This window comes from Salmo salar, chromosome ssa03 (assembly GCF_905237065.1).
Source record: "Salmo salar chromosome ssa03, Ssal_v3.1, whole genome shotgun sequence".
In the NCBI taxonomy this organism is placed as follows: Eukaryota; Metazoa; Chordata; class Actinopteri; order Salmoniformes; family Salmonidae; genus Salmo; species Salmo salar.
Window position 1 is genome coordinate 97,713,304 of NC_059444.1, and position 27,044 is coordinate 97,740,347.

General features: G+C 46.6%; 1 protein-coding gene and 1 long non-coding RNA gene across 8 annotated transcripts in view; both read left to right on the forward strand.

The window, feature by feature from the left end:
• LOC106602010 (chloride channel 7) overlaps nucleotides 1–27,044 on the forward strand; it is a 65,364-nt gene that overhangs the window by 25,400 nt on the left and 12,920 nt on the right. The window contains exons 14-25 of one of the 3 annotated variants that reach the window (XM_045715939.1): nucleotides 4,667–4,727; nucleotides 6,138–6,725; nucleotides 9,944–10,085; nucleotides 10,473–10,566; nucleotides 10,868–11,040; nucleotides 12,019–12,070; nucleotides 15,009–15,136; nucleotides 19,124–19,209; nucleotides 20,027–20,159; nucleotides 20,320–20,379; nucleotides 20,558–20,734; nucleotides 22,773–22,853. In XM_045715939.1, the coding sequence (XP_045571895.1) occupies nucleotides 4,667–4,727; nucleotides 6,138–6,725; nucleotides 9,944–10,085; nucleotides 10,473–10,566; nucleotides 10,868–11,040; nucleotides 12,019–12,070; nucleotides 15,009–15,136; nucleotides 19,124–19,209; nucleotides 20,027–20,159; nucleotides 20,320–20,379; nucleotides 20,558–20,734; nucleotides 22,773–22,853 (1,775 nt within the window). Of the gene's footprint in view, nucleotides 1–4,666; nucleotides 4,728–6,137; nucleotides 6,726–9,943; nucleotides 10,086–10,472; nucleotides 10,567–10,867; nucleotides 11,041–12,018; nucleotides 12,071–13,265; nucleotides 13,371–15,008; nucleotides 15,137–19,123; nucleotides 19,210–20,026; nucleotides 20,160–20,319; nucleotides 20,380–20,557; nucleotides 20,735–22,772; nucleotides 22,854–27,044 lie in introns of those variants that run through there. The other 2 variants (XM_045715940.1, XM_045715941.1) reach the window with 2 other exon arrangements.
• Nucleotides 7,768–9,931, forward strand: LOC123741758 (uncharacterized). 5 transcript variants are annotated; one of them, XR_006769329.1, is made up of 5 exons: nucleotides 7,768–7,797; nucleotides 8,124–8,227; nucleotides 8,302–8,457; nucleotides 8,700–9,163; nucleotides 9,214–9,931. It is a non-coding gene; the product is annotated as an uncharacterized lncRNA (long non-coding RNA). The 5 variants fall into 5 exon arrangements; XR_006769328.1 differs by lacking the exon at nucleotides 7,768–7,797 and having other exon boundaries at nucleotides 8,072–8,227; nucleotides 8,700–9,191; nucleotides 9,242–9,931; XR_006769327.1 differs by lacking the exon at nucleotides 7,768–7,797 and having other exon boundaries at nucleotides 8,072–8,227; nucleotides 8,700–9,191; nucleotides 9,266–9,931.

Here is a 27,044-nt window from a genome sequence, read left to right on the forward strand (position 1 = left end):
GTGGTTGTCTTAGCTACCCGAGTTACTCATATGTGGTTGTCTTAGCTACCTGAGTTACTCATATAGGTGGTTGTCATAGTTACCTTACTTACTCATATGTGGTTGTCATAGCTACCTTACTTACTCTAATATGTGGTTGTCATAGCTACCTTAGTTACTCATATGTGGTTGTCTTAGATACCTGAGTTACTCATATAGGTGGTTGTCATAGCTACCTAAGTTACTCGGAACATGTGGTTGTCATAGCTACCTTAGTTACTCATATAGGTGGTTGTCTTAGCTACCTGAGTTACTCATATCTGGTTGTCATAGCTATCTTACTTACTCATATGTCGTTGCCATAGCTACCTTACTTACTCATGTATGTGGTTGGCATAGCCACCTGAGTTACTCGTGTGTGTGTCGTTGTCTTAGCTACCTGAGTTACTCGTGTGTGTCGTTGTCATAGCTACCTGAGTTACTCGTGTGTGTCGTTGTCTTAGCTACCTGAGTTACTCGTGTGTGTGTCGTTGTCTTAGCTACCTGAGTTACTCGTGTGTGTGTGTCGTTGTCTTAGCTACCTGAGTTACTCGTGTGTGTGTGTCGTTGTCTTAGCTACCTGAGTTACTCGTGTGTGTGTGTCGTTGTCTTAGCTACCTGAGTTACTCGTGTGTGTGTCGTTGTCTTAGCTACCTGAGTTACTCGTGTGTGTGTCGTTGTCTTAGCTACCTGAGTTACTCGTGTGTGTGTCGTTGTCATAGCTACCTGAGTTACTCATTTACATTACATTACATTTAAGTCATTTAGCAGACGCTCTTATCCAGAGCGACTTACAAATTGGTGGATTCACCTTATGATATCCAGTGGAACAACAACTTTACAATAGTGCATCTAAATCTTTTAAGGGGGGGGGTTAGAAGGATTACTTTATCCTATCCTAGGTATTCCTTAAAGAGGTGGGGTTTCAGGTGTCTCCGGAAGGTGGTGATTGACTCCGCTGTCCTGGCGTCGTGAGGGAGCTTGTTCCACCATTGGGGTGCCAGAGCAGCGAACAGTTTTGACTGGGCTGAGCGGGAACTGTGCTTCCTCAGAGGTAGGGGGGCCAGCAGGCCAGTGGTGGATGAACGCAGTGCCCTTGTTTGGGTGTAGGGCCTGATCAGAGCCTGAAGGTATGGAGGTGCCGTTCCCTTCACAGCTCCGTAGGCAATCACCATGGTCTTGTAGCGGATGCGAGCTTCAACTGGAAGCCAGTGGAGAGAGCGGAGGAGCGGGGTGACGTGAGAGAACTTGGGAAGGTTGAACACCAGACGGGCTGCGGCGTTCTGGATGAGTTGTAGGGGTTTAATGGCACAGGCAGGGAGCCCAGCCAACAGCGAGTTGCAGTAATCCAGACGGGAGATGACAAGTGCCTGGATTAGGACCTGCGCCGCTTCCTGTGTGAGGCAGGGTCGTACTCTGCGAATGTTGTAGAGCATGAACCTACAGGATCGGGTCACCGCCTTGATGTTAGTGGAGAACGACAGGGTGTTGTCCAGGATCACGCCAAGGTTCTTAGCACTCTGGGAGGAGGACACAAGGGAGTTGTCAACCGTGATGGCGAGATCATGGAACGGGCAGTCCTTCCCCGGGAGGAAGAGCAGCTCCGTCTTGCCGAGGTTCAGCTTGAGCTGGTGATCCGTCATCCACACTGATATGTCTGACAGACATGCAGAGATGCGATTCGCCGCCTGGTTATCAGAAGGGGGAAAGGAGAAGATTAATTGTGTGTCGTCTGCATAGCAATGATAGGAGAGACCATGTGAGGATATGACAGAGCCAAGTGACTTGGTGTATAGCGAGAATAGGAGAGGGCCTAGAACAGAGCCCTGGGGGACACCAGTGGTGAGAGCGCATGGTGCGGAGACAGATTCTCGCCACGCCACCTGGTAGGAGCGACCTGTCAGGTAGGACGCAATCCAAGCGTGGGCCGCGCCGGAGATGCCCAACTCGGAGAGGGTGGAGAGGAGGATCTGATGGTTCACAGTATCAAAGGCAGCAGATAGGTCTAGAAGGATGAGAGCAGAGGAGAGAGAGTTAGCTTTAGCAGTGCGGAGAGCCTCCGTGACACAGAGAAGAGCAGTCTCAGTTGAATGCCCAGTCTTGAAACCTGACTGATTAGGATCAAGAAGGTCATTCTGAGAGAGATAGCAGGAGAGCTGGCCAAGGACGGCACGTTCAAGAGTTTTGGAGAGAAAAGAAAGAAGGGATACTGGTCTGTAGTTGTTGACATCGGAGGGATCGAGTGTAGGTTTTTTCAGAAGGGGTGCAACTCTCGCTCTCTTGAAGACGGAAGGGACGTAGCCAGCGGTCAAGGATGAGTTGATGAGCGAGGTGAGGAAGGGGAGAAGGTCTCCGGAAATGGTCTGGAGAAGAGAGGAGGGGATAGGGTCAAGTGGGCAGGTTGTTGGGCGGCCGGCCGTCACAAGATGCGAGATTTCATCTGGAGAGAGGGGGAGAAAGAGGTCAAAGCACAGGGTAGGGCAGTGTGAGCAGGACCAGCGGTGTCGTTTGACTTAGCAAACGAGGATCGGATATCGTCAACCTTCTTTTCAAAATGGTTGACGAAGTCATCCGCAGAGAGGGAGGAGGGGGGGGGAGGGGGAGGAGGATTCAGGAGGGAGGAGAAGGTAGCAAAGAGCTTCCTAGGGTTAGAGGCAGATGCTTGGAATTTAGAGTGGTAGAAAGTGGCTTTAGCAGCAGAGACAGAAGAGGAGAATGTAGAGAGGAGTGAGTGAAAGGATGCCAGGTCCGCAGGGAGGCGAGTTTTCCTCCATTTCCGCTCGGCTGCCCGGATGCAGAAAGGGAGGAGAGGAGGGTTGAGGAGGCAGAATCAGGAGATAGGTTGGAGAAGGTTTGAGCAGAGGGAAGAGATGATAGGATGGAAGAGGAGAGAGTAGCGGGAGAGAGAGAGCGAGGGTTGGGACGGCGCAATACCATCCGAGTAGGGGCAGAGTGAGAAGTGTTGGATGAGAGCAAGAGGGAAAAGGATACAAGGTAGTGGTCGGAGATTTGGAGGGGAGTTGCAATGAGATTAGTGGAAGAACAGCATCTAGTAAAGATGAGGTCAAGCGTATTGCCTGCCTTGTGAGTAGGGGGGGGAAGGTGAGAGGGTGAGGTCAAAAGAGGAGAGGAGTGGAAAGAAGGAGGCAGAGAGGAATGAGTCAAAGGTAGACGTGGGGAGGTTAAAGTCACCCAGAACTGTGAGAGGTGAGCCATCCTCAGGAAAGGAACTTATCAAGGCGTCAAGCTCATTGATGAACTCTCCAAGGGAACCTGGAGGGCGATAAATGATAAGGATGTTAAGCTTGAAAGGGCTGGTAACTGTGACAGCATGGAATTCAAATGAGGAGATAGACAGATGGGTCAGGGGAGAAAGAGAGAATGTCCACTTGGGAGAGATGAGGATTCCAGTGCCACCACCCCGCTGGCCAGATGCTCTCGGGGTATGCGAGAACACGTGGGCAGACGAAGAGAGAGCAGTAGGAGTAGCAGTGTTATCTGTGGTAATCCATGTTTCCGTCAGCGCCAGGAAGTCTAGGGACTGGAGGGTAGCATAGGCTGAGATGAACTCAGCCTTGTTGGCTGCAGACCGGCAGTTCCAGAGGCTGCCGGAGACCTGGAACTCCACGTGGGTCGTGCGCGCTGGGACCACCAGGTTAGAGTGGCAGCGGCCACGCGGTGTGGAGCGTTTGTATGGCCTGTGCAGAGAGGAGAGAACAGGGATAGACAGACACATAGTTGACAAGCTACAGAAGTGTTGTTTCTTGTATTATTGTCTCCTGTGTCTTTAGAGAACTGTTTCACTTTGATATCCTTTTTCTTCTGTCCTGATTTTCTCTTTCTTTTCTTCTGTTAACTAGATATTCTTTGTTATTCTTCGTTAGCTAGCTAGCTTCTTCCAAAAGAGTCCCTAGCAACTGCTTAGCAACTGGTAAACAATTCAGCTTGCTAAGATAACTACAATTTTATGAAAAATAGTTATTTTTCAAAAGCCTATCTTCTTTGTTTGTTGCTTGTCTTTTCTCCTATTCAGTCTTGCAGTTTTCTTTTGCTTTTTTCCGATGTACTTCACTCTAAAAACCATGTAAATTTCAATATTTGTAGGAGCTCATTTTTCAGCTGCTGCTGCTCAAATTGGAGTTCCGGAACAAACTTACTCGTGTGTGTGTCGTTGTCTTAGCTACCTGAGTTACTCGTGTGTGTGTCGTTGTCTTAGCTACCTGAGTTACTCGTGTGTGTGTCGTTGTCTTAGCTACCTGAGTTACTCGTGTGTGTCGTTGTCATAGCTACCTGAGTTACTCGTGTGTGTGTCGTTGTCTTAGCTACCTGAGTTGAATGCACTTGACTGTGAGGCCCAATTCCAAATGGACCCCTAGACCCTACACCCATATGCACTAGTGGATATCCGAGAGGATTTGACAGGTGTAAGAAACATGGTAATGACTCCATCTTGCCTTCTCCATCTTGCCTAGGTGAATGTTTAACCATATTGCTTCTACCAATAAAATCCTCTCAGATCTCCACCAAGTGCACATTGTTTAGGGGTCCATTTGGGATTGGGCCTACGTCTCTATGGATTAGAGTGTCTGCTAAATGACCTACATGTTATATGTTGATTGATGTCTTTCTATATGTCCATCTAAAACAGGTGGATTGCTGGGAGCCCTGTTCAATATCCTCAACTACTGGCTGACTATATTCAGGATCAGGTAACTGTTCAATATCCTCAACTACTGGCTGACTATATTCAGGATCAGGTAACTGTTCAATATCCTCAACTACTGGCTGACTATATTCAGGATCAGGTAACTGTTCAATATCCTCAACTACTGGCTGACTATATTCAGGATCAGGTAACTGTTCAATATCCTCAACTACTGGCTGACTATATTCAGGATCAGGTAACTGTTCAATATCCTCAACTACTGGCTGACTATATTCAGGATCAGGTAACTGTTCAATATCCTCAACTACTGGCTGACTATATTCAGGATCAGGTAACTGTTCAATATCCTCAACTACTGGCTGACTATATTCAGGATCAGGTAACTGTTCAATATCCTCAACTACTGGCTGACTATATTCAGGATCAGGTAACTGTTCAATATCCTCAACTACTGGCTGACTATATTCAGGATCAGGTTCAATATCCTCAACTACTGGCTGACTATATTCAGGATCAGGTTCAATATCCTCAACTACTGGCTGACTATATTCAGGATCAGGTTCAATATCCTCAACTACTGGCTGACTATATTCAGGATCAGGTTCAATATCCTCAACTACTGGCTGACTATATTCAGGATCAGGTTCAATATCCTCAACTACTGGCTGACTATATTCAGGATCAGGTTCAATATCCTCAACTACTGGCTGACTATATTCAGGATCAGGTTCAATATCCTCAACTATTGGCTGACTATATTCAGGATCAGGTTCAATATCCTCAACTACTGGCTGACTGTATTCAGGATCAGGTTCAATATCCTCAACTACTGGCTGACTGTATTCAGGATCAGGTTCAATATCCTCAACTACTGGCTGACTGTATTCAGGATCAGGTTCAATATCCTCAACTACTGGCTGACTGTATTCAGGATCAGGTTCAATATCCTCAACTACTGGCTGACTGTATTCAGGATCAGGTTCAATATCCTCAACTACTGGCTGACTGTATTCAGGATCAGGTTCAATATCCTCAACTACTGGCTGACTGTATTCAGGATCAGGTTCAATATCCTCAACTACTGGCTGACTGTATTCAGGATCAGGTTCAATATCCTCAACTACTGGCTGACTATATTCAGCATCAGGTTCAATATCCTCAACTACTGGCTGACTATATTCAGCATCAGGTAACTGTTCAATATCCTCAACTACTGGTTGACTATATTCAGGATCAGGTAACTGTTCAATATCCTCAACTACTGGCTGACTATATTCAGGATCAGGTTCAATATCCTCAACTACTGGCTGACTATATTCAGGTTCAATATCCTCAACTACTGGCTGACTATATTCAGCATCAGGTAACTGTTCAATATCCTCAACTACTGGTTGACTATATTCAGGATCAGGTAACTGTTCAATATCCTCAACTACTGGCTGACTATATTCAGGTTCAATATCCTCAACTACTGGCTGACTATATTCAGGATCAGGTTCAATATCCTCAACTACTGGCTGACTATATTCAGGATCAGGTTCAATATCCTCAACTACTGGCTGACTGTATTCAGGATCAGGTTCAATATCCTCAACTACTGGCTGACTGTATTCAGGATCAGGTTCAATATCCTCAACTACTGGCTGACTGTATTCAGGATCAGGTTCAATATCCTCAACTACTGGCTGACTGTATTCAGGATCAGGTTCAATATCCTCAACTACTGGCTGACTGTATTCAGGATCAGGTTCAATATCCTCAACTACTGGCTGACTGTATTCAGGATCAGGTTCAATATCCTCAACTACTGGCTGACTGTATTCAGGATCAGGTTCAATATCCTCAACTACTGGCTGACTATATTCAGGATCAGGTTCAATATCCTCAACTACTGGCTGACTATATTCAGGATCAGGTTCAATATCCTCAACTACTGGCTGACTATATTCAGGATCAGGTTCAATATCCTCAACTACTGGCTGACTATATTCAGGATCAGGTTCAATATCCTCAACTACTGGCTGACTATATTCAGGATCAGGTTACTGGCTGACTATATTCAGGATCAGGTTACTGGTTGACTATATTCAGGATCAGGTTACTGGCTGACTATATTCAGGATCAGGTTACTGGCTGACTATATTCAGGATCAGGTTACTGGCTGACTATATTCAGGATCAGGTTACTGGCTGACTATATTCAGGATCAGGTTACTGGCTGACTATATTCAGGATCAGGTTACTGGCTGACTATATTCAGGATCAGGTTACTGGCTGACTATATTCAGGATCAGGTTACTGGCTGACTATATTCAGGATCAGGTTACTGGCTGACTATATTCAGGATCAGGTTACTGGCTGACTATATTCAGGATCAGGTTACTGGCTGACTATATTCAGGATCAGGTTACTGGCTGACTATATTCAGGATCAGGTTACTGGCTGACTATATTCAGGATCAGGTTACTGGCTGACTATATTCAGGATCAGGTTACTGGCTGACTATATTCAGGATCAGGTTACTGGCTGACTATATTCAGGATCAGGTAGGGTTGTGGTCTATGTTTTTTAAGAACACACTCCCCCTGAGGGGTAGACTACAAAGCAGATCAATGAGTTAACCAGCTTACCTTTAATGAATATACAGAAATAGCTGTTGATTTTCTGAAGAAAACAACAACTCAGATATGTGTTTTCAAGACAGGTGTGGTGGTGTGAGACAGGTGTGGTGGTGTGAGACAGGTGTGGTGGTGTGAGACAGGTGTGGTGGTGGGAGACAGGTGTGGTGGTGGGAGACAGGTGTGGTGGTGGGAGACAGGTGTGGTGGTGTTAGACATGTGTGGTGGTGTTAGATTAGACAGGTGTTGAATGTAGTGTTGGACAGGTGTTGTGGTGTGAGACAGGTGTGGTGGTGTGAGACAGGTGTGAGACAGGTGTGGTGGTGGGAGACAGGTGTGGTTGTGGGAGACAGGTGTAGTAGTGTTAGATTAGACAGGTGTGGTGGTGGGAGACAGGTGTGGTGGTGGGAGACAGGTGTGGTGGTGGGAGACAGGTGTGGTGGTGGGAGACAGGTGTGGTGGTGGGAGACAGGTGTGGTGGTGTTAGATTAGACAGGTGTTGAATGTAGTGTTGGACAGGTGTTGTGGTGTGAGACAGGTGTGGTTGTGGGAGACAGGTGTGGTTGTGGGAGACAGGTGTGGTGGTGGGAGACAGGTGTGGTGGTGGGAGACAGGTGTAGTAGTGTTAGATTAGACAGGTGTTATGGTGTGAGACAGGTGTGGTGGTGGTGTGAGACAGGTGTGGTGGTGGTGGGAGACAGGTGTGGTGGTGGGAGACAGGTGTAGTAGTGTTAGATTAGACAGGTGTTATGGTGTGAGGCAGGTGTGGTGGTGTGAGACAGGTGTGGTGGTGGTGGGAGACAGGTGTGTTAGATTAGACAGGTGTTGTATGTAGTGGTAGTTTAGACAGGTGTGGTGGTGTTAGATTAGACAGGTGTTGTATGTAGTGGTAGTTTAGACAGGTGTGGTGGTGTTAGATTAGACAGGTGTGGTGGTGGTGGGAGACAGGTGTTGTATGTAGTGTTAGTTTAGACAGGTGTGGTGGTGTTAGATCAGACAGGTGTTGTATGTAGTGGTAGTTTAGACAGGTGTGGTGGTGTTAGATTAGACAGGTGTTGAATGTAGTGGTAGTTTAGACAGGTGTGGTGGTGTTAGATTAGACAGGTGTTGTATGTAGTGGTAGTTTAGACAGGTGTGGTGGTGTTAGATTAGACAGGTGTTGAATGTAGTGTTGGACAGGTGTGGTGGTGTGAGACAGGTGTGGTGGTGTGAGACAGGTGTGGTAGTGTTAGATTAGACAGGTGTTATGGTGTGAGACAGGTGTTATGGTGTGAGACAGGTGTTATGGTGTGAGACAGGTGTGGTGGTGTGAGACAGGTGTGGTGGTGGTGTGAGACAGGTGTGGTGGTGGTGGGAGACAGGTGTGTTAGATTAGACAGGTGTGGTGGTGGGAGACAGGTGTTGAATGTAGTGGTAGTTTAGACAGGTGTGGTGGTGGTGGGAGACTGGTGTTGAATGTAGTGGTAGTTTAGACAGGTGTGGTGGTGGTAGATTAGACAGGTGTTGAATGTAGTGGTAGTTTAGACAGGTGTGGTGGTGGTAGATTAGACAGGTGTTGAATGTAGTGGTAGTTTAGACAGGTGTGGTGGTGGTGGGAGACAGGTGTTGAATGTAGTGGTAGTTTAGACAGGTGTGGTGGTGTTAGATTAGACAGGTGTTGTATGTAGTGGTAGTTTAGACAGGTGTGGTGGTGTTAGATTAGACAGGTGTTGAATGTAGTGGTAGTTTAGACAGGTGTGGTGGTGTTAGATTAGACAGGTGTTGAATGTAGTGGTAGTTTAGACAGGTGTGGTGGTGTTAGATTAGACAGGTGTTGTATGTAGTGGTAGTTTAGACAGGTGTGGTGGTGTTAGATTAGACAGGTGTTGAATGTAGTGGTAGTTTAGACAGGTGTGGTGGTGGTGGGAGACAGGTGTTGTATGTAGTGGTAGTTTAGACAGGTGTGGTGGTGTTAGATTAGACAGGTGTTGAATGTAGTGGTAGTTTAGACAGGTGTGGTGGTGTTAGATTAGACAGGTGTTGTATGTAGTGGTAGTTTAGACAGGTGTGGTGGTGTTAGATTAGACAGGTGTTGAATGTAGTGGTAGTTTAGACAGGTGTGGTGGTGTTAGATTAGACAGGTGTTGAATGTAGTGGTAGTTTAGACAGGTGTGGTGGTGTTAGATTAGACAGGTGTTGTATGTAGTGGTAGTTTAGACAGGTGTGGTGGTGTTAGATTAGACAGGTGTTGAATGTAGTGGTAGTTTAGACAGGTGTGGTGGTGGTGGGAGACAGGTGTTGTATGTAGTGGTAGTTTAGACAGGTGTGGTGGTGTTAGATTAGACAGGTGTTGAATGTAGTGGTAGTTTAGACAGGTGTGCTGTCCAGGTGACTGTTGTCAGGCACAGGTGACAGGTAGCTATGTGAGAACACATCTCGGCTCCTTACTTTTATACCTGCAACACTGTGGGATAAAAATAGACATCAGGTCACTCTCCTGCTTCAGACATGTGAGAGGACACTTCACTTGAAAGGCATTTGAGTTTCTTCCTTGTTTTAGTTTCTTGACTTTTCCACCCTGCTGCTCGTAAACCATGGTGCCATTCTGAAATGTTTGTGTGTGTGGTGTCTGTGTGTGTGTGTGTGTGTGTGTGTGTTCTCAGGTACGTCCACCGGCCCTGTCTCCAGGTGATGGAGGCCATGCTAGTTGCCGCGGTAACGGCGACGGTGTCGTTCGCCATGATCTATTTCTCTAATGACTGTCAGCCTCTCGGACCTGACCAGTCAGAGGACTACCCTCTACAGGTACACACACACACACACACACACACACACACACACACACACACACACACACACACACACACACACACACACACAATTGTGGAGACACAATTAAGTACCTTTCAAAGTACTATTTTCCTTAACCCTCACCCTAGCTCCTAGCTCCTCACCCTAATTCTAGCTTTAATCTTAAATCCCGTAGAAATAGCGTTTGACCTTGTGGGGACTAACAAAATGTCCCCAGTTGGTCTAATTTTTGTTTGTTTACTTTTCTTGTGGGACTTCTGGTCCCCACAAGTATAGTTAAACACGTCCACACACACTCCCACTCACTCACATGCTCTGTCTCCAGTTGTTCTGTGCGGATGGAGAGTATAACTCCCACTCACTCACATGCTCTGTCTCCAGTTGTTCTGTGCGGATGGAGAGTATAACTCCATGGCAACGGCCTTCTTCAACACACCTGAGAGGAGCGTCCGCAGTCTCTTCCACAACCCACCAGGTAGACTGTTCGTGTGCCTGGTTGATTCACCATTATCAGTGGTTTTATGGTGCACTGTGTCTTTGCTATGTGATAGTGCCCCCTAGTGTTGAAATACCAGACTGCTTCACCACAATGTTCCCATCAGATGTCTGTTTACACTAGAACACACTATTCAGTTGGAAAGTCATTCGTTTTAATTACTATGAATGTACAAAGTTTGCGATGACACATTTTTGTATTTCTGTCTTGCTCTCGCTCTCTCTTCTCTGTCTTCTCTCTCTTCTCTGTCTTCTCTCTCTCTCTATCTATACACTTCCAGGTTCCTACAACCCTCTGACTCTAAGTCTTTTTACTTTGACCTATTTCTTCCTGGCCTGTTGGACCTATGGCCTGACTGTTTCAGCTGGAGTCTTCATCCCGTCTCTGCTCATAGGAGCTGCCTGGGGAAGACTGTTTGGAATACTGCTGGCTTCTATCACGCCTGACGGATCGGTGAGTGTGAGGGGGTTATATGACATCATTATGGGGTTATATGACATCATTATGGGGTTATATGACATCATTATGGGGTTATATGACATCATTATGGGGTTACATGACATCATTATGGGGTTATATGACATCATTACGGGGGTTATGTGGACATCATTACGGGGGTTATGTGGACATCATTGCGGGGGTTATGTGGACATCATTGCGGGGGTTATGTGGACATCATTGCGGGGGTTATGTGGACATCATTGCGGGGGTTATGTGGACATCATTGCGGGGATTATGTGGACATCATTGCGGGGGTTATGTGGACATCATTGCGGGGGTTATGTGGACATCATTGCGGGGGTTATGTGGACATCATTGTGGGGGTTATGTGGACATCATTGTGGGGCTATATTATTCTCCCCATTGTGCCACTCTTTGTATGGCACGCTCAAATCTCCCAGTCAATTAATCCCAACACAATGACTGGCTGGCACTCTGGTTTGAACCCCGTAGTGCTCTCTGGTTTGAACCCCGTAGTGCTCTCTGGTTTGAACCCCGTAGTGCTCTCTGGTTTGAACCCCGTAGTGCTCTCTGGTTTGAACCCCGTAGTGCTCTCTGGTTTGAACCCCGTAGTGCACTCTGGTTTGAACCCCGTAGTGCTCTCTGGTTTGAACCCCGTAGTGCTCTCTGGTTTGAACCCCGTAGTGCTCTCTGGTTTGAACCCCGTAGTGCTCTCTGGTTTGAACCCCGTAGTGCTCTCTGGTTTGAACCCCGTAGTGCTCTCTGGTTTGAACCCCGTAGTGCTCTCTGGTTTGAACCCCGTAGTGCTCTCTGGTTTGAACCCCGTAGTGCTCTCTGGTGTCAACGCTTGGGGGGGCCTGCTGCTCTACCCATTGGCTCTTCAACAGCTGCTTTGACAAACACAGCATAGCATAGTACACTGGCCAGGTTGTTGTCAATAATGTCTGTGTGTGTCTGTCTCTTTCTCAGATTTGGGCCGATCCAGGGAAGTATGCTTTAATAGGAGCTGCAGCACAACTGGGTGAGTGTCATTCCTGGAGTCCTACCTCTGGTTTAGAGATGTCACACTGACTGGTTACCTGATAATGTCATTCCTATCAGTCTGGTTTAGAGATGTCACACTGACTGGTTACCTGATAATGTCATTCCTATCAGTCTGGTTTAGAGATGTCACACTGACTGGTTACCTGATAATGTCATTCCTATCAGTCTGGTTTAGAGATGTCACACTGACTGGTTACCTGATAATGTCATTCCTATCAGTCTGGTTTAGAGATGTCACACTGACTGGTTACCTGATAATGTCATTCCTATCAGTCTGGTTTAGAGATGTCACACTGACTGGTTACCTGATAATGTCATTCCTATCAGTCTGGTTTAGAGATGTCACACTGACTGGTTACCTGATAATGTCATTCCTATCAGTCTGGTTTAGAGATGTCACACTGACTGGTTACCTGATAATGTCATTCCTATCAGTCTGGTTTAGAGATGTCACACTGACTGGTTACCTGATAATGTCATTCCTATCAGTCTGGTTTAGAGATGTCACACTGACTGGTTACCTGATAATGTCATTCCTATCAGTCTGGTTTAGAGATGTCACACTGACTGGTTACCTGATAATGTCATTCCTATCAGTCTGGTTTAGAGATGTCACACTGACTGGTTACCTGATAATGTCATTCCTATCAGTCTGGTTTAGAGATGTCACACTGACTGGTTACCTGCTAATGTCATTCCTATCAGTCTGGTTTAGAGATGTCACACTGACTGGTTACCTGATAATGTCATTCCTATCAGTCTGGTTTAGAGATGTCACACTGACTGGTTACCTGATAATGTCATTCCTATCAGTCTGGTTTAGAGATGTCACACTGACTGGTTACCTGATAATGTCATTCCTATCAGTCTGGTTTAGAGATGTCACACTGACTGGTTACCTGATAATGTCATTCCTATCAGTCTGGTTTAGAGATGTCACACTGACTGGTTACCTGCTAATGTCATTCCTATCAGTCTGGTTTAGAGATGTCACACTGACTGGTTACCTGATAATGTCATTCCTATCAGTCTGGTTTAGAGATGTCACACTGACTGGTTACCTGATAATGTCATTCCTATCAGTCTGGTTTAGAGATGTCACACTGACTGGTTACCTGAATTGTCTTCATGCATTTTAATGTAATAATGCAATACATCCTCCTGTCCAGAAGGGGGCATAGTGAGAATGACTCTCAGTTTAAGTCATGTGTTAGTAGTAGATATGGTTAGTACTAGTTAGTAGTAGCAGATATAGTGCATGTGTGTGTGTGTGTGTGTGTGTGTGTGTGTGTGTGTGTGTGTGTGTATATATACACTGCTCAACAAAATAAAGGGAACACTTAAACAACACAATGTAACTCCAAGTCAATCACACTTCTGTGAAATCAAACTGTCCACTTAGGAAGCAACACTGATTGACAATAAATGTCACATGCTGTTGTGCAAATGGAATAGACAACAGGTGGAAATTATAGGCAATTAGCAAGACACCCCCAATAAAGGAGTGGTTCTGCAGGTGGTGACCACAGACCACTTCTCAGTTCCTATGCTTCCTGGCTGATGTTTTGGTCACTTTTGAATGCTGGCGGTGCTTTCACTCTAGTGGTAGCATGAGACGGAGTCTACAACCCACACAAGTGGCTCAGGTAGTGCAGCTCATCCAGGATGGCACATCAATGCGAGCTGTGGCAAGAAGGTTTGCTGTGTCTGTCAGTGTAGTGTCCAGAGCATGGAGGCGCTACCAGGAGACAGGCCAGTACATCAGGAGACGCGGAGGAGGTCGTAGGAGGGCAACAACCCAGCAGCAGGACCGCGCCTTTGTGCAAGGAGGAGCAGGAGGAGCACTGCCAGAGCCCTGCAAAATGACCTCCAGCAGGCCACAAATGTGCATGTGTCAGCTCAAACGGTCAGAAACAGACTCCATGAGGGTGGTATGAGGGCCGACGTCCACAGGTGGGGGTTGTGCTTACAGCCCAACACCGTGCAGGATGTTTGGCATTTGCCAGAGAACACCAAGATTGGCAAATTTGCCACTGGCGCCCTGTGCTCTTCACAGATGAAAGCAGGTTCACACTGAGCACATGTGACAGAGTCTGGAGACGCCGTGGAGAACGTTCTGCTGCCTGCAACATCCTCCAGCATGACCGGTTTGGCGGTGGGTCAGTCATGGTGTGGGGTGGCATTTCTTTGGGGGGCCGCACAGCCCTCCATGTGCTCGCCAGAGGTAGCCTGACTGCCATTAGGTACCGAGATGAGATCCTCAGACCCCTTGTGAGACCATATGCTGGTGCGGTTGGCCCTGGGTTCCTCCTAATGCAAGACAATGCTAGACCTCATGTGGCTGGAGTGTGTCAGCAGTTCCTGCAAGAGGAAGGCATTGAAGCTATGGACTGGCCCGCCCGTTCCCCAGACCTGAATCCAATTGAGCACATCTGGGACATCATGTCTCACTCCATCCACCAACGCCACGTTGCACCACAGACTGTCCAGGAGTTGGCGGATGCTTTAGTCCAGGTCTGGGAAGAGATCCCTCAGGAGACCATCCACCACCTCATCAGGAGCATGCCCAGGCGTTGTAGGGAGGTCATACAGGCACTTGGAGGCCACACACACTACTGAGCCTCATTTTGACTTGTTTTAAGGACATTACATCAAAGTTGGATCAGCCTGTAGTGTGGTTTTCCACTTTAATTTTGAGTGTGACTCCAAATCCAGACCTCCATGGGTTGATAAATTGGATTTCCATTGATTATTTTTGTGTGATTTTGTTGTCAGCACATTCAACTATGTAAAGAAAAAAGTATTTAATAAGATTATTTAATTCATTCAGATCTAGGATGTGTTATTTTAGTGTTCCCTTTATTTTTTTATGAGCAGTGTATATGTTATAATAACTAATGTAATGTCTCCTCTAGGGGGCATAGTGAGGATGACTCTCAGTTTAACAGTCATCATGGTGGAAGCAACAGGAAATGTGACGTACGGTCTCCCCATCATGTTGGTGCTGTTGACGGCCAAGATAGTAGGAGACTACTTTGTGGAGGTGAGTCTGAGGTACATATACTATACTGACTGGGGCAATCCGTAGTGGACCAAAACAAGGCTCCCCGCCACTGTCTTGGCCTGAAGACATGTTACCCCTCTTAAATAGACACAACTATTAATGCAAGGAGTAGTTTGAACCATATGTTGAGGCTGTACAGTGTTTATGTTACAGATAATAGTCTACTGTAGCTTATCGTTTGGTTCTGATGGGGTACAACAGTTCAATTAATATCAGCTCATGATGCAAATTATTTTCTAGAACAATCATTAGAAATCCCAAAATGGATGTAGCGACTGCGCATTGTGTTAACAGCAATATCCTGTCAGTGAAGTGCGTTGAAGGGTGGGGCTAAACTCCTCCGTTGTCTTGGTGACGGAGCTACCACGTAGTAGCAGCCTGAAGCTCTCCCCTGTCCACTGAGACTGTGGGAGACTGTGGGAGAGTTCCCTGTCCACTGAGACTGTGGGAGACTGTGGGAGAGTTCCCTGCCCACTGATACTGTGGGAGAGTTCCCTGCCCACTGATACTGTGGGAGAGTTCCCTGCCCACTGATACTGTGGGAGAGTTCCCTGCCCACTGAGACTGTGGGAGAGTTCCCTGCCCACTGAGACTGTGGGAGAGTTCCCTGCCCACTGAGACTGTGGGAGAGTTCCCTGCCCACTGAGACTGTGGGAGAGTTCCCTGTCCACTGAGACTGTGGGAGAGTTCCCTGTCCACTGAGACTGTGGGAGAGTTCCCTGTCCACTGAGACTGTGGGAGAGTTCCCTGTCCACTGAGACTGTGGGAGAGTTCCCTGTCCACTGAGACTGTGGGAGAGTTCCCTGTCCACTGAGACTGTGGGAGAGTTCCCTGTCCACTGAGACTGTGGGAGAGTTCCCTGTCCACTGAGACTGTGGGAGAGTTCCCTGTCCACTGAGACTTTGGGAGACTGTGGGAGAGTTCCCTGCCCACTGATACTGTGGGAGAGTTCCCTGCCCACTGAGACTGTGGGAGAGTTCCCTGTCCACTGAGACTGTGGGAGAGTTCCCTGTCCACTGAGACTTTGGGAGACTGTGGGAGAGTTCCCTGCCCACTGATACTGTGGGAGAGTTCCCTGTCCACTGAGACTGTGGGAGACTGTGGGAGAGTTCCCTGCCCACTGAGACTGTGGGAGAGTTCCCTGCCCACTGATACTGTGGGAGAGTTCCCTGCCCACTGATACTGTGGGAGAGTTCCCTGCCCACTGATACTGTGGGAGAGTTCCCTGCCCACTGAGACTGTGGGAGAGTTCCCTGCCCACTGAGACTGTGGGAGAGTTCCCTGCCCACTGAGACTGTGGGAGAGTTCCCTGCCCACTGAGACTGTGGGAGAGTTCCCTGTCCACTGAGACTGTGGGAGAGTTCCCTGTCCACTGAGACTGTGGGAGAGTTCCCTGTCCACTGAGACTGTGGGAGAGTTCCCTGCCCACTGATACTGTGGGAGAGTTCCCTGCCCACTGAGACTGTGGGAGAGTTCCCTGTCCACTGAGACTGTGGGAGAGTTCCCTGTCCACTGAGACTGTGGGAGAGTTCCCTGTCCACTGAGACTGTGGGAGAGTTCCCTGTCCACTGAGACTGTGGGAGAGTTCCCTGTCCACTGAGACTGTGGGAGAGTTCCCTGTCCACTGAGACTGTGGGAGAGTTCCCTGTCCACTGAGACTTTGGGAGACTGTGGGAGAGTTCCCTGCCCACTGAGACTGTGGGAGAGTTCCCTGTCCACTGAGACTGTGGGAGACTGTGGGAGAGTTCCCTGCCCACTGATACTGTGGGAGAGTTCCCTGCCCACTGATACTGTGGGAGAGTTCCCTGCCCACTGATACTGTGGGAGAGTTCCCTGCCCACTGAGACTGTGGGAGAGTTCCCTGCCCACTGAGACTGTGGGAGAGTTCCCTGTCCACTGAGACTGTGGGAGAGTTCCCTGTCCACTGAGACTTTGGGAGACTGTGGGAGAGTTCCCTGCCCACTGATACTGTGGGAGAGTTCCCTGTCCACTGAGACTGTGGGAGACTGTGGGAGAGTTCCCTGCCCACTGATACTGTGGGAGAGTTCCCTGCCCACTGATACTGTGGGAGAGTTCCCTGCCCACTGATACTGTGGGAGAGTTCCCTGCCCACTGAGACTGTGGGAGAGTTCCCTGCCCACTGAGACTGTGGGAGAGTTCCCTGCCCACTGAGACTGTGGGAGAGTTCCCTGTCCACTGAGACTGTGGGAGAGTTCCCTGTCCACTGAGACTGTGGGAGAGTTCCCTGTCCACTGAGACTGTGGGAGAGTTCCCTGTCCACTGAGACTGTGGGAGAGTTCCCTGCCCACTGAGACTGTGGGAGAGTTCCCTGTCCACTGAGACTGTGGGAGAGTTCCCTGCCCACTGAGACTGTGGGAGAGTTCCCTGCCCACTGAGACTGTGGGAGAGTTCCCTGTCCACTGAGACTGTGGGAGAGTTCCCTGTCCACTGAGACTGTGGGAGAGTTCCCTGCCCACTGAGACTGTGGGAGAGTTCCCTGCCCACTGAGACTGTGGGAGAGTTCCCTGCCCACTGAGACTGTGGGAGAGTTCCCTGCCCACTGAGACTGTGGGAGAGTTCCCTGCCCACTGAGACTGTGGGAGAGTTCCCTGTCCACTGAGACTGTGGGAGAGTTCCCTGCCCACTGAGACTGTGGGAGAGTTCCCTGCCCACTGATACTGTGGGAGAGTCCCCTGTCCACTGAGACTGTGGGAGACTGTGTGAGTTCCCCTGTCCACTGAGACTGTGGGAGAGTTCCCTGTCCACTGAGACTGTGGGAGACTGTGTGTTGCATCTCATCTCAGTATCTGTGGTGCTGCTCGTGGCAACGGAAGTCTGTTGACCATTTTTGTCGTTCTGAGGTTGTGTGTGTGTGTGACAGCTTGACCATGTGGCGTTCTGAGGTTCAGTGTGTGTGTGTCAGCTTGACCATGTGTCGTTCTGAGGTTCAGTGTGTGTGTGTCAGCTTGACCATGTGTCGTTCTGAGGTTCAGTGTGTGTGTGTGTGTCTCAGTGGACCATTTGTTGTTCTGAGGTTCAGTGTGTGTGTGTCAGCTTGACCATGTGTCGTTCTGAGGTTCAGTGTATGTGTGTCTCAGTGGACCATATGTCGTTCTGAGGTTCAGTGTGTGTGTGTCTCAGCTGACCATGTGTCGTTCTGAGGTTCAGTGTGTGTGTGTCTCAGCTGACCATGTGTCGTTCTGAGGATCAGTGTGTGTCTCAGCTGACCATATGTCGTTCTGAGGATCAGTGTGTCTCAGCTGACCATGTGTTGTTCTGAGGATCAGTGTGTGTCTCAGCTGACCATATGTCGTTCTGAGGATCAGTGTGTCTCAGCTGACCATGTGTCGTTCTGAGGATCAGTGTGTGTCTCAGCTGACCATATGTCGTTCTGAGGATCAGTGTGTCTCAGCTGACCATATGTCGTTCTGAGGATCAGTGTGTCTCAGCTGACCATATGTCGTTCTGAGGATCAGTGTGTCTCAGCTGACCATGTGTTGTTCTGAGGATCAGTGTGTGTCTCAGCTGACCATATGTCGTTCTGAGGATCAGTGTGTGTCTCAGCTGACCATATGTCGTTCTGAGGATCAGTGTGTGTCTCAGCTGACCATATGTCGTTCTGAGGATCAGTGTGTGTCTCAGCTGACCATATGTCGTTCTGAGGATCAGTGTGTGTCTCAGCTGACTATATGTCGTTCTGAGGATCAGTGTGTCTCAGCTGACCATATGTCGTTCTGAGGATCAGTGTGTCTCAGCTGACCATATGTCGTTCTGAGGATCAGTGTGTGTCTCAGCTGACCATATGTCGTTCTGAGGATCAGTGTGTCTCAGCTGACCATATGTCGTTCTGAGGATCAGTGTGTGTCTCAGCTGACCATGTGTCGTTCTGAGGATCAGTGTGTGTCTCAGCTGACCATGTGTTGTTCTGAGGTTCAGTGTGTGGTAATCCATCTGGTTGTTTCTTAGGGTCTGTATGACATCCACATCAAGCTGCAGAGTGTTCCCTTCCTGCACTTGGAGGCCCCTGCCACCTCCCACTGGCTAACAGCCAGGTAAGCCACTCTCTCATTGGCCGACTGCTGAGTAAGCCCTTCTCCTATTGGCTTACTGGCCGATGAGCCTGTTTCCCATTGGCATAACTACCAGTTGACCCTCTGACCTCACTACTCTCCTTTTTCTCTCTCTCCATCTCACCCTCCCTCCATCTCTCTCTCTCCATACGTCTCGCCCCCCCCCATCTATCTCTCTATCTGGCCCTCCCTCCATCTCTCTCTCCATCTGGCCCCCCCTCCATCTCTCTCTCCATCTGGCCCCCCCTCCATCTCTCTCTCCATATGGCCCCCCCTCCCTCCATCTCTCCATCTGACCCCCCCTCCCTCCATCTCTCCATCTGACCCCCCCTCCCTCCATCTCTCCATCTGGCCACCCCTCCCTCCATCTCTCCATCTGGCCCCCCTCCGTCTCTCTCTCCATCTGGGCCCCCCTCCGTCTCTCTCTCTCCATCTGGCCCCCCCTCCGTCTCTCTCTCTCCATCTGCCCCCCCTCCGTCTCTCTCTCTCCATCTGGCCCCCCCTCCGTCTCTCTCTCTCCATCTGGCCCCCCCTCCGTCTCTCTCTCTCCATCTGGCCCCCCCTCCATCTCTCTCTCTCCATCTGGCCCCCCTCCATCTCTCTCTCTCTCCATCTGGCCCCCCCTCCATCTCTCTCTCTCTCCATCTGGCCCCCCCTCCATCTCTCTCTCTCTCCATCTGGCCCCCCCTCCATCTCTCTCTCTCTCCATCTGGCCTCCCCTCCATCTCTCCATCCGTCTCGCCTTCCCTCCATCTCTCACTCTCCATCTGGCCCCCCCTCCATCCTTCCTCTCTCTCAGGGAGGTGATGAGTGCCCCAGTCACCTGTTTTAACCGTATAGAAAAGGTTGGCACCATCGTGGACGTCCTTAGCAACACCTCCACCAATCACAACGGCTTCCCTGTCGTCGTGCCGGTCGCCGCTAGCGACGATGTATGGAAAGCTCCGCCTAAAGGCCATTAATGTCTTATAGTTGGGCTTGACTTCTAATTGGCTGAGAAAGTTGATTATCTCGGAACGGTCTATGACTCTTCTTCTTTCATTCATCCCTGCTTTCTGTCTTCTTTCACTCATCCCTTCATCCTCTCCTCAGATGGGGAAGGTCTGTGGACTCATCCTTCGCTCTCAGCTCATTGTTCTGCTCAAACACAAGGTGAGAGAAGCTCTAGGTGTCTGTCCTGTCCTGTCTGTCTGTCCTGTCTGTCTGTCCTGTCTGTCTGTCCTGTCTGTCTGTCCTGTCTGTCTCTGTATTAATCTCTCTCTCTTCCTCATCTCTCACCTTCTCTCCCTCCCTGTTTCTCTCTCTCCTCTCGGTCTCTGTCTCTGTCCAGGTGTTTGTAGAGCTGGCTCGATCCAGGTTGACCCAGAGGAAGCTACAGCTGAAGGACTTTAGGGATGCCTACCCTCGCTTCCCCCCCATCCAGAGTATTCACGTATCACAGGATGAGAGGGAGTGCATGATGGACCTTACAGAGTTCATGAACCCTACACCCTACACTGTACCACAGGTATATACAGTGCCTTCAGAAAGTACTCATACCCCTTGATGAATTCCACCTTTTGTTGTTATGACCATCTACACACAATACCCCATAATGACAAAGTGAACTTCAATGTTATCTCCTATCACAGCCATTAAACTCAAACTGTTTTAAAGTCAACTTTGGCCTCTTGGTGAATTTCATGAGCGGTTTCCTTCCTCTCCGGCAACTGAGTTAGGACGCCTGTGTCTTTGTAGTGACTGGGTGATTTGATACACCATCCAAAGTGTAATTAATAACTTCACCATGCTCAAAGATGTTCAATGTCTGCTTTTTTAAATTTATTTTGACCCGTCTAGTGTTTGGGGAGTCACAGATTACATTTAGAAAGTAATCTACCAACCCTGTCTACCAATAGGAGCCCTTCTTAACGAGGCATTGGAAAACCTCCCTGGTCTTTATAGTTGAATCTGTGCTTGTAATTCACTACTCGACTCAGGGACTTTACAGATAATTGTATATGTGGGGTACAGAGATGAGGTGGTGAATCAAAAATTATGTTAAACACTATTATTGCACACAGACTGAGTCCATGTAACTTATTATGTGACTTGTTAAGCACATTTTTACTCCTGAACTTATTTAGGCGTTTCCATAACAGCGGTGTTGAATACTTATTGACTCAATACATTTCAGCTTTTCATTTGTAATTATATGTACCAATGACTAAAAACAGAATTCCACTTTGACATAATGGGGTGTTGTGTGTAGGCCAGCGACACAAAATCTACATTTATATAGAGATTTAAACTGTAACACATCTACATTTATATAGAGATTTAAACTGTAACACTTCTACATTTATATATAGATTTAAACTGTAACACCTCTACATTTATATAGAGATTTAAACTGTAACACAACTACATTTATATAGAGATTTAAACTGTAACACCTCTACATTTATATAGAGATTTAAACTGTAACACCTCTACATTTATATAGAGATTTAAACTGTAACACCTCTACATTTATATAGAGATTTAAACTGTAACACCTCTACATTTATATAGAGATTTAAACTGTAACACCTCTACATTTATATAGAGATTTAAACTGTAACACATTTATATAGAGATTTAAACTGTAACACCTCTACATTTATATAGAGATTTAAACTGTAACACATCTACATTTATATAGAGATTTAAACTGTAACACCTCTACATTTATATAGAGATTTAAACTGTAACACCTCTACATTTATATAGAGATTTAAACTGTAACACCTCTACATTTATATAGAGATTTAAACTGTAACACATTTATATAGAGATTTAAACTGTAACACAACTACATTTATATAGAGATTTAAACTGTAACACAACTACATTTTATATAGAGATTTAAACTGTAACACATCTATATATAGATTTAAACTGTAACACAACTACATTTATATAGAGATTTAAACTGTAACACAACTACATTTATATAGAGATTTAAACTGTAAAACAACATAATGTGGAAAACGTCAAGGGGTGTGAATACTTTCTGAAGGCACTGCACACACACACACACACACACACACACACACACACACACACACACACACACACAACTACATTTATATAGAGATTTAAACTGTAACACAACTACATTTATATAGAGATTTAAACTGTAACACCTCTACATTTATATAGAGATTTAAACTGTAACACCTCTACATTTATATAGAGATTTAAACTGTAACACATTTATATAGAGATTTAAACTGTAACACAACTACATTTATATAGAGATTTAAACTGTAACACAACTACATTTATATAGAGATTTAAACTGTAACACAACTACATTTATATAGAGATTTAAACTGTAACACATCTACATTTATATAGAGATTTAAACTGTAAAACAACTACATTTATATAGAGATTTAAACTGTAAAACAACAATGTGGAAAACGTCAAGGGGTGTGAATACTTTCTGAAGGCACTGCACACACACACACACACACACACAGTACACACTTTTGATCATCCCCCCTCTCACTCCCCCCCAGGATACGTCTCTTCCTCGTGTGTTTAAGTTGTTCAGAGCTCTGGGTCTCAGACACCTGGTGGTAGTGGACAGTGAAAACAGGGTGAGTTACTGTGTGTGTGTGTACACTTACGCTACTGCGTGTGTGTGTGATAATATATGTGTATATATTAGCTGGTGTGTATAGGTGCAACTATATAGATTTTGTATCTGTTAATAGCATATATTCAATATTTTGTTAAGAATTCATTTTTCTACAAATGATGTCCTATTCCCTATATAGTGTACTTATACCATTTGGGACCAGTCCTTGTTCTCTAATGATGATAATAATGTATTAAACGAGGCTGTGGCTGCAGATGGGAGTGTTTCAGTCTTACAGTAACATATTATGCTGTTATATTGTTATGTAGAATACTGGGATCCTGATGTGATCTTTGCAGACACTGATTCAGCTTTATCTAACGTTATTAAACAGCACCATTCTGCTGTGTAGCCTGTTCTCTGAGCCTAAAGCAGAGCATATGGACAGGACGTCATCAGTAGCCTGTTCTCTGAGCCTAAAGCAGAGCATATGGACAGGACGTCATCAGTAGCCTGTTCTCTGAGCCTAAAGCAGAGCATATGGACAGGACGTCATCAGTAGCCTGTTCTCTGAGCCTAAAGCAGAGCATATGGACAGGATGTGATCAGAAGCCTGTTCTCTGAGCCTAAAGCAGAGCATATGGACAGGACGTCATCAGTAGCCTGTTCTCTGAGCCTAAAACAGAGCATATGGACAGGACGTCATCAGTAGCCTGTTCTCTGAGCCTAAAGCAGAGCATATGGACAGGACGTCATCAGTGGCCTGTTCTCTGAGCCTAAAGCAGAGCATATGGACAGGACGTCATCAGTAGCCTGTTCTCTGAGCCTAAAACAGAGCATATGGACAGGACGTCATCAGTAGCCTGTTCTCTGAGCCTAAAGCAGAGCATATGGACAGGACGTCATCAGTAGCCTGTTCTCTGAGCCTAAAGCAGAGCATATGGACAGGACGTCATCAGTAGCCTGTTCTCTGAGCCTAAAGCAGAGCATATGGACAGGACGTGATCAGAAGCTTCGGGAAGCACCAGCTCTTTTAATGTGGTGGGACAAAGATACAGAGAAAGTGGGATCCTCAGTCACTCTGTTCAATTTAAAACGCCTTTAAAAAACAAACAAGCGTCAATACAGCTTAAGAATGTAAAAACAGCAAAGAAATGATAAGTAGACTTTAAAAAAGTCGACTGATGTGTGATGTCAGTGGAACCTGTGGTTGTCTTCTCTCTATAGGTTGTAGGTCTGGTATAACCTGTCTCTTCTCTCTATAGGTTGTAGGTCTGGTATAACCTGTCTCTCCTCTCTATAGGTTGTAGGTCTGGTATAACCTGTCTCTCCTCTCTATAGGTTGTAGGTCTGGTATAACCTGTCTCTCTATAGGTTGTAGGTCTGGTATAACCTGTCTCTCTATAGGTTGTAGGTCTGGTATAACCTGTCTCTCTATAGGTTGTAGGTCTGGTATAACCTGTCTCTTCTCTCTATAGGTTGTAGGTCTGGTATAACCTGTCTCTTCTCTCTATAGGTTGTAGGTCTGGTATAACCTGTCTCTCCTCTCTATAGGTTGTAGGTCTGGTATAACCTGTCTCTCTATAGGTTGTAGGTCTGGTATAACCTGTCTCTCTATAGGTTGTAGGTCTGGTATAACCTGTCTCTCTATAGGTTGTAGGTCTGGTATAACCTGTCTCTTCTCTCTATAGGTTGTAGGTCTGGTATAACCTGTCTCTTCTCTCTATAGGTTGTAGGTCTGGTATAACCTGTCTCTCTATAGGTTGTAGGTCTGGTATAACCTGTCTCTTCTCTCTATAGGTTGTAGGTCTGGTATAACCTGTCTCTTCTCTCTATAGGTTGTAGGTCTGGTATAACCTGTCTCTTCTCTCTATAGGTTGTAGGTCTGGTATAACCTGTCTCTTCTCTCTATAGGTTGTAGGTCTGGTATAACCTGTCTCTCTATAGGTTGTAGGTCTGGTATAACCTGTCTCTTCTCTCTATAGGTTGTAGGTCTGGTATAACCTGTCTCTTCTCTCTATAGGTTGTAGGTCTGGTATAACCTGTCTCTCTATAGGTTGTAGGTCTGGTATAACCTGTCTCTCTATAGGTTGTAGGTCTGGTATAACCTGTCTCTCTATAGGTTGTAGGTCTGGTATAACCTGTCTCTCTATAGGTTGTAGGTCTGGTATAACCTGTCTCTCTATAGGTTGTAGGTCTGGTATAACCTGTCTCTCTATAGGTTGTAGGTCTGGTATAACCTGTCTCTCTATAGGTTGTAGGTCTGGTATAACCTGTCTCTCTATAGGTTGTAGGTCTGGTATAACCTGTCTTCTCTCTATAGGTTGTAGGTCTGGTATAACCTGTCTCTTCTCTCTATAGGTTGTAGGTCTGGTATAACCTGTCTCTTCTCTCTATAGGTTGTAGGTCTGGTATAACCTGTCTCTTCTCTCTATAGGTTGTAGGTCTGGTATAACCTGTCTCTTCTCTCTATAGGTTGTAGGTCTGGTATAACCTGTCTCTTCTCTCTATAGGTTGTAGGTCTGGTATAACCTGTCTCTTCTCTCTATAGGTTGTAGGTCTGGTATAACCTGTCTCTTCTCTCTATAGGTTGTAGGTCTGGTATAACCTGTCTCTTCTCTCTATAGGTTGTAGGTCTGGTATAACCTGTCTCTTCTCTCTATAGGTTGTAGGTCTGGTATAACCTGTCTCTTCTCTCTATAGGTTGTAGGTCTGGTATAACCTGTCTCTTCTCTCTATAGGTTGTAGGTCTGGTATAACCTGTCTCTCTATAGGTTGTAGGTCTGGTATAACCTGTCTCTCTATAGGTTGTAGGTCTGGTATAACCTGTCTCTCTATAGGTTGTAGGTCTGGTATAACCTGTCTCTTCTCTCTATAGGTTGTAGGTCTGGTATAACCTGTCTCTTCTCTCTATAGGTTGTAGGTCTGGTATAACCTGTCTCTCTATAGGTTGTAGGTCTGGTATAACCTGTCTCTCTATAGGTTGTAGGTCTGGTATAACCTGTCTTTCTATAGGTTGTAGGTCTGGTATAACCTGTCTCTTCTCTCTATAGGTTGTAGGTCTGGTATAACCTGTCTCTTCTCTCTATAGGTTGTAGGTCTGGTATAACCTGTCTCTTCTCTCTATAGGTTGTAGGTCTGGTATAACCTGTCTCTCTATAGGTTGTAGGTCTGGCATAACCTGTCTCTTCTCTCTATAGGTTGTAGGTCTGGTATAACCTGTCTCTTCTCTCTATAGGTTGTAGGTCTGGCATAACCTGTCTCTTCTCTCTATAGGTTGTAGGTCTGGTATAACCTGTTCTTCTCTCTATAGGTTGTAGGTCTGGTATAACCTGTCTCTTCTCTCTATAGGTTGTAGGTCTGGTATAACCTGTCTCTTCTCTCTATAGGTTGTAGGTCTGGTATAACCTGTTCTCTCTATAGGTTGTAGGTCTGGTATAACCTGTCTCTCTATAGGTTGTAGGTCTGGTATAACCTGTCTCTCTATAGGTTGTAGGTCTGGTATAACCTGTCTCTCTATAGGTTGTAGGTCTGGTATAACCTGCTCTTCTCTCTATAGGTTGTAGGTCTGGTATAACCTGTCTCTCTATAGGTTGTAGGTCTAGTATAACCTGTCTCTTCTCTCTATAGGTTGTAGGTCTGGTATAACCTGTCTCTTCTCTCTATAGGTTGTAGGTCTGGTATAACCTGTCTCTTCTCTCTATAGGTTGTAGGTCTGGTATAACCTGTCTCTCTATAGGTTGTAGGTCTGGTATAACCTGTCTCTTCTCTCTATAGGTTGTAGGTCTGGTATAACCTGTCTCTTCTCTCTATAGGTTGTAGGTCTGGTATAACCTGTCTCTTCTCTCTATAGGTTGTAGGTCTGGTATAACCTGTCTCTCTATAGGTTGTAGGTCTGGTATAACCTGTCTCTCTATAGGTTGTAGGTCTGGTATAACCTGTCTCTTCTCTCTATAGGTTGTAGGTCTGGTATAACCTGTCTCTCTATAGGTTGTAGGTCTGGTATAACCTGTCTCTTCTCTCTATAGGTTGTAGGTCTGGTATAACCTGTCTCTCTATAGGTTGTAGGTCTGGTATAACCTGTCTCGTCTCTCTATAGGTTGTAGGTCTGGTATAACCTGTCTTTCTATAGGTTGTAGGTCTGGTATAACCTGTCTCTTCTCTCTATAGGTTGTAGGTCTGGTATAACCTGTCTCTTCTCTCTATAGGT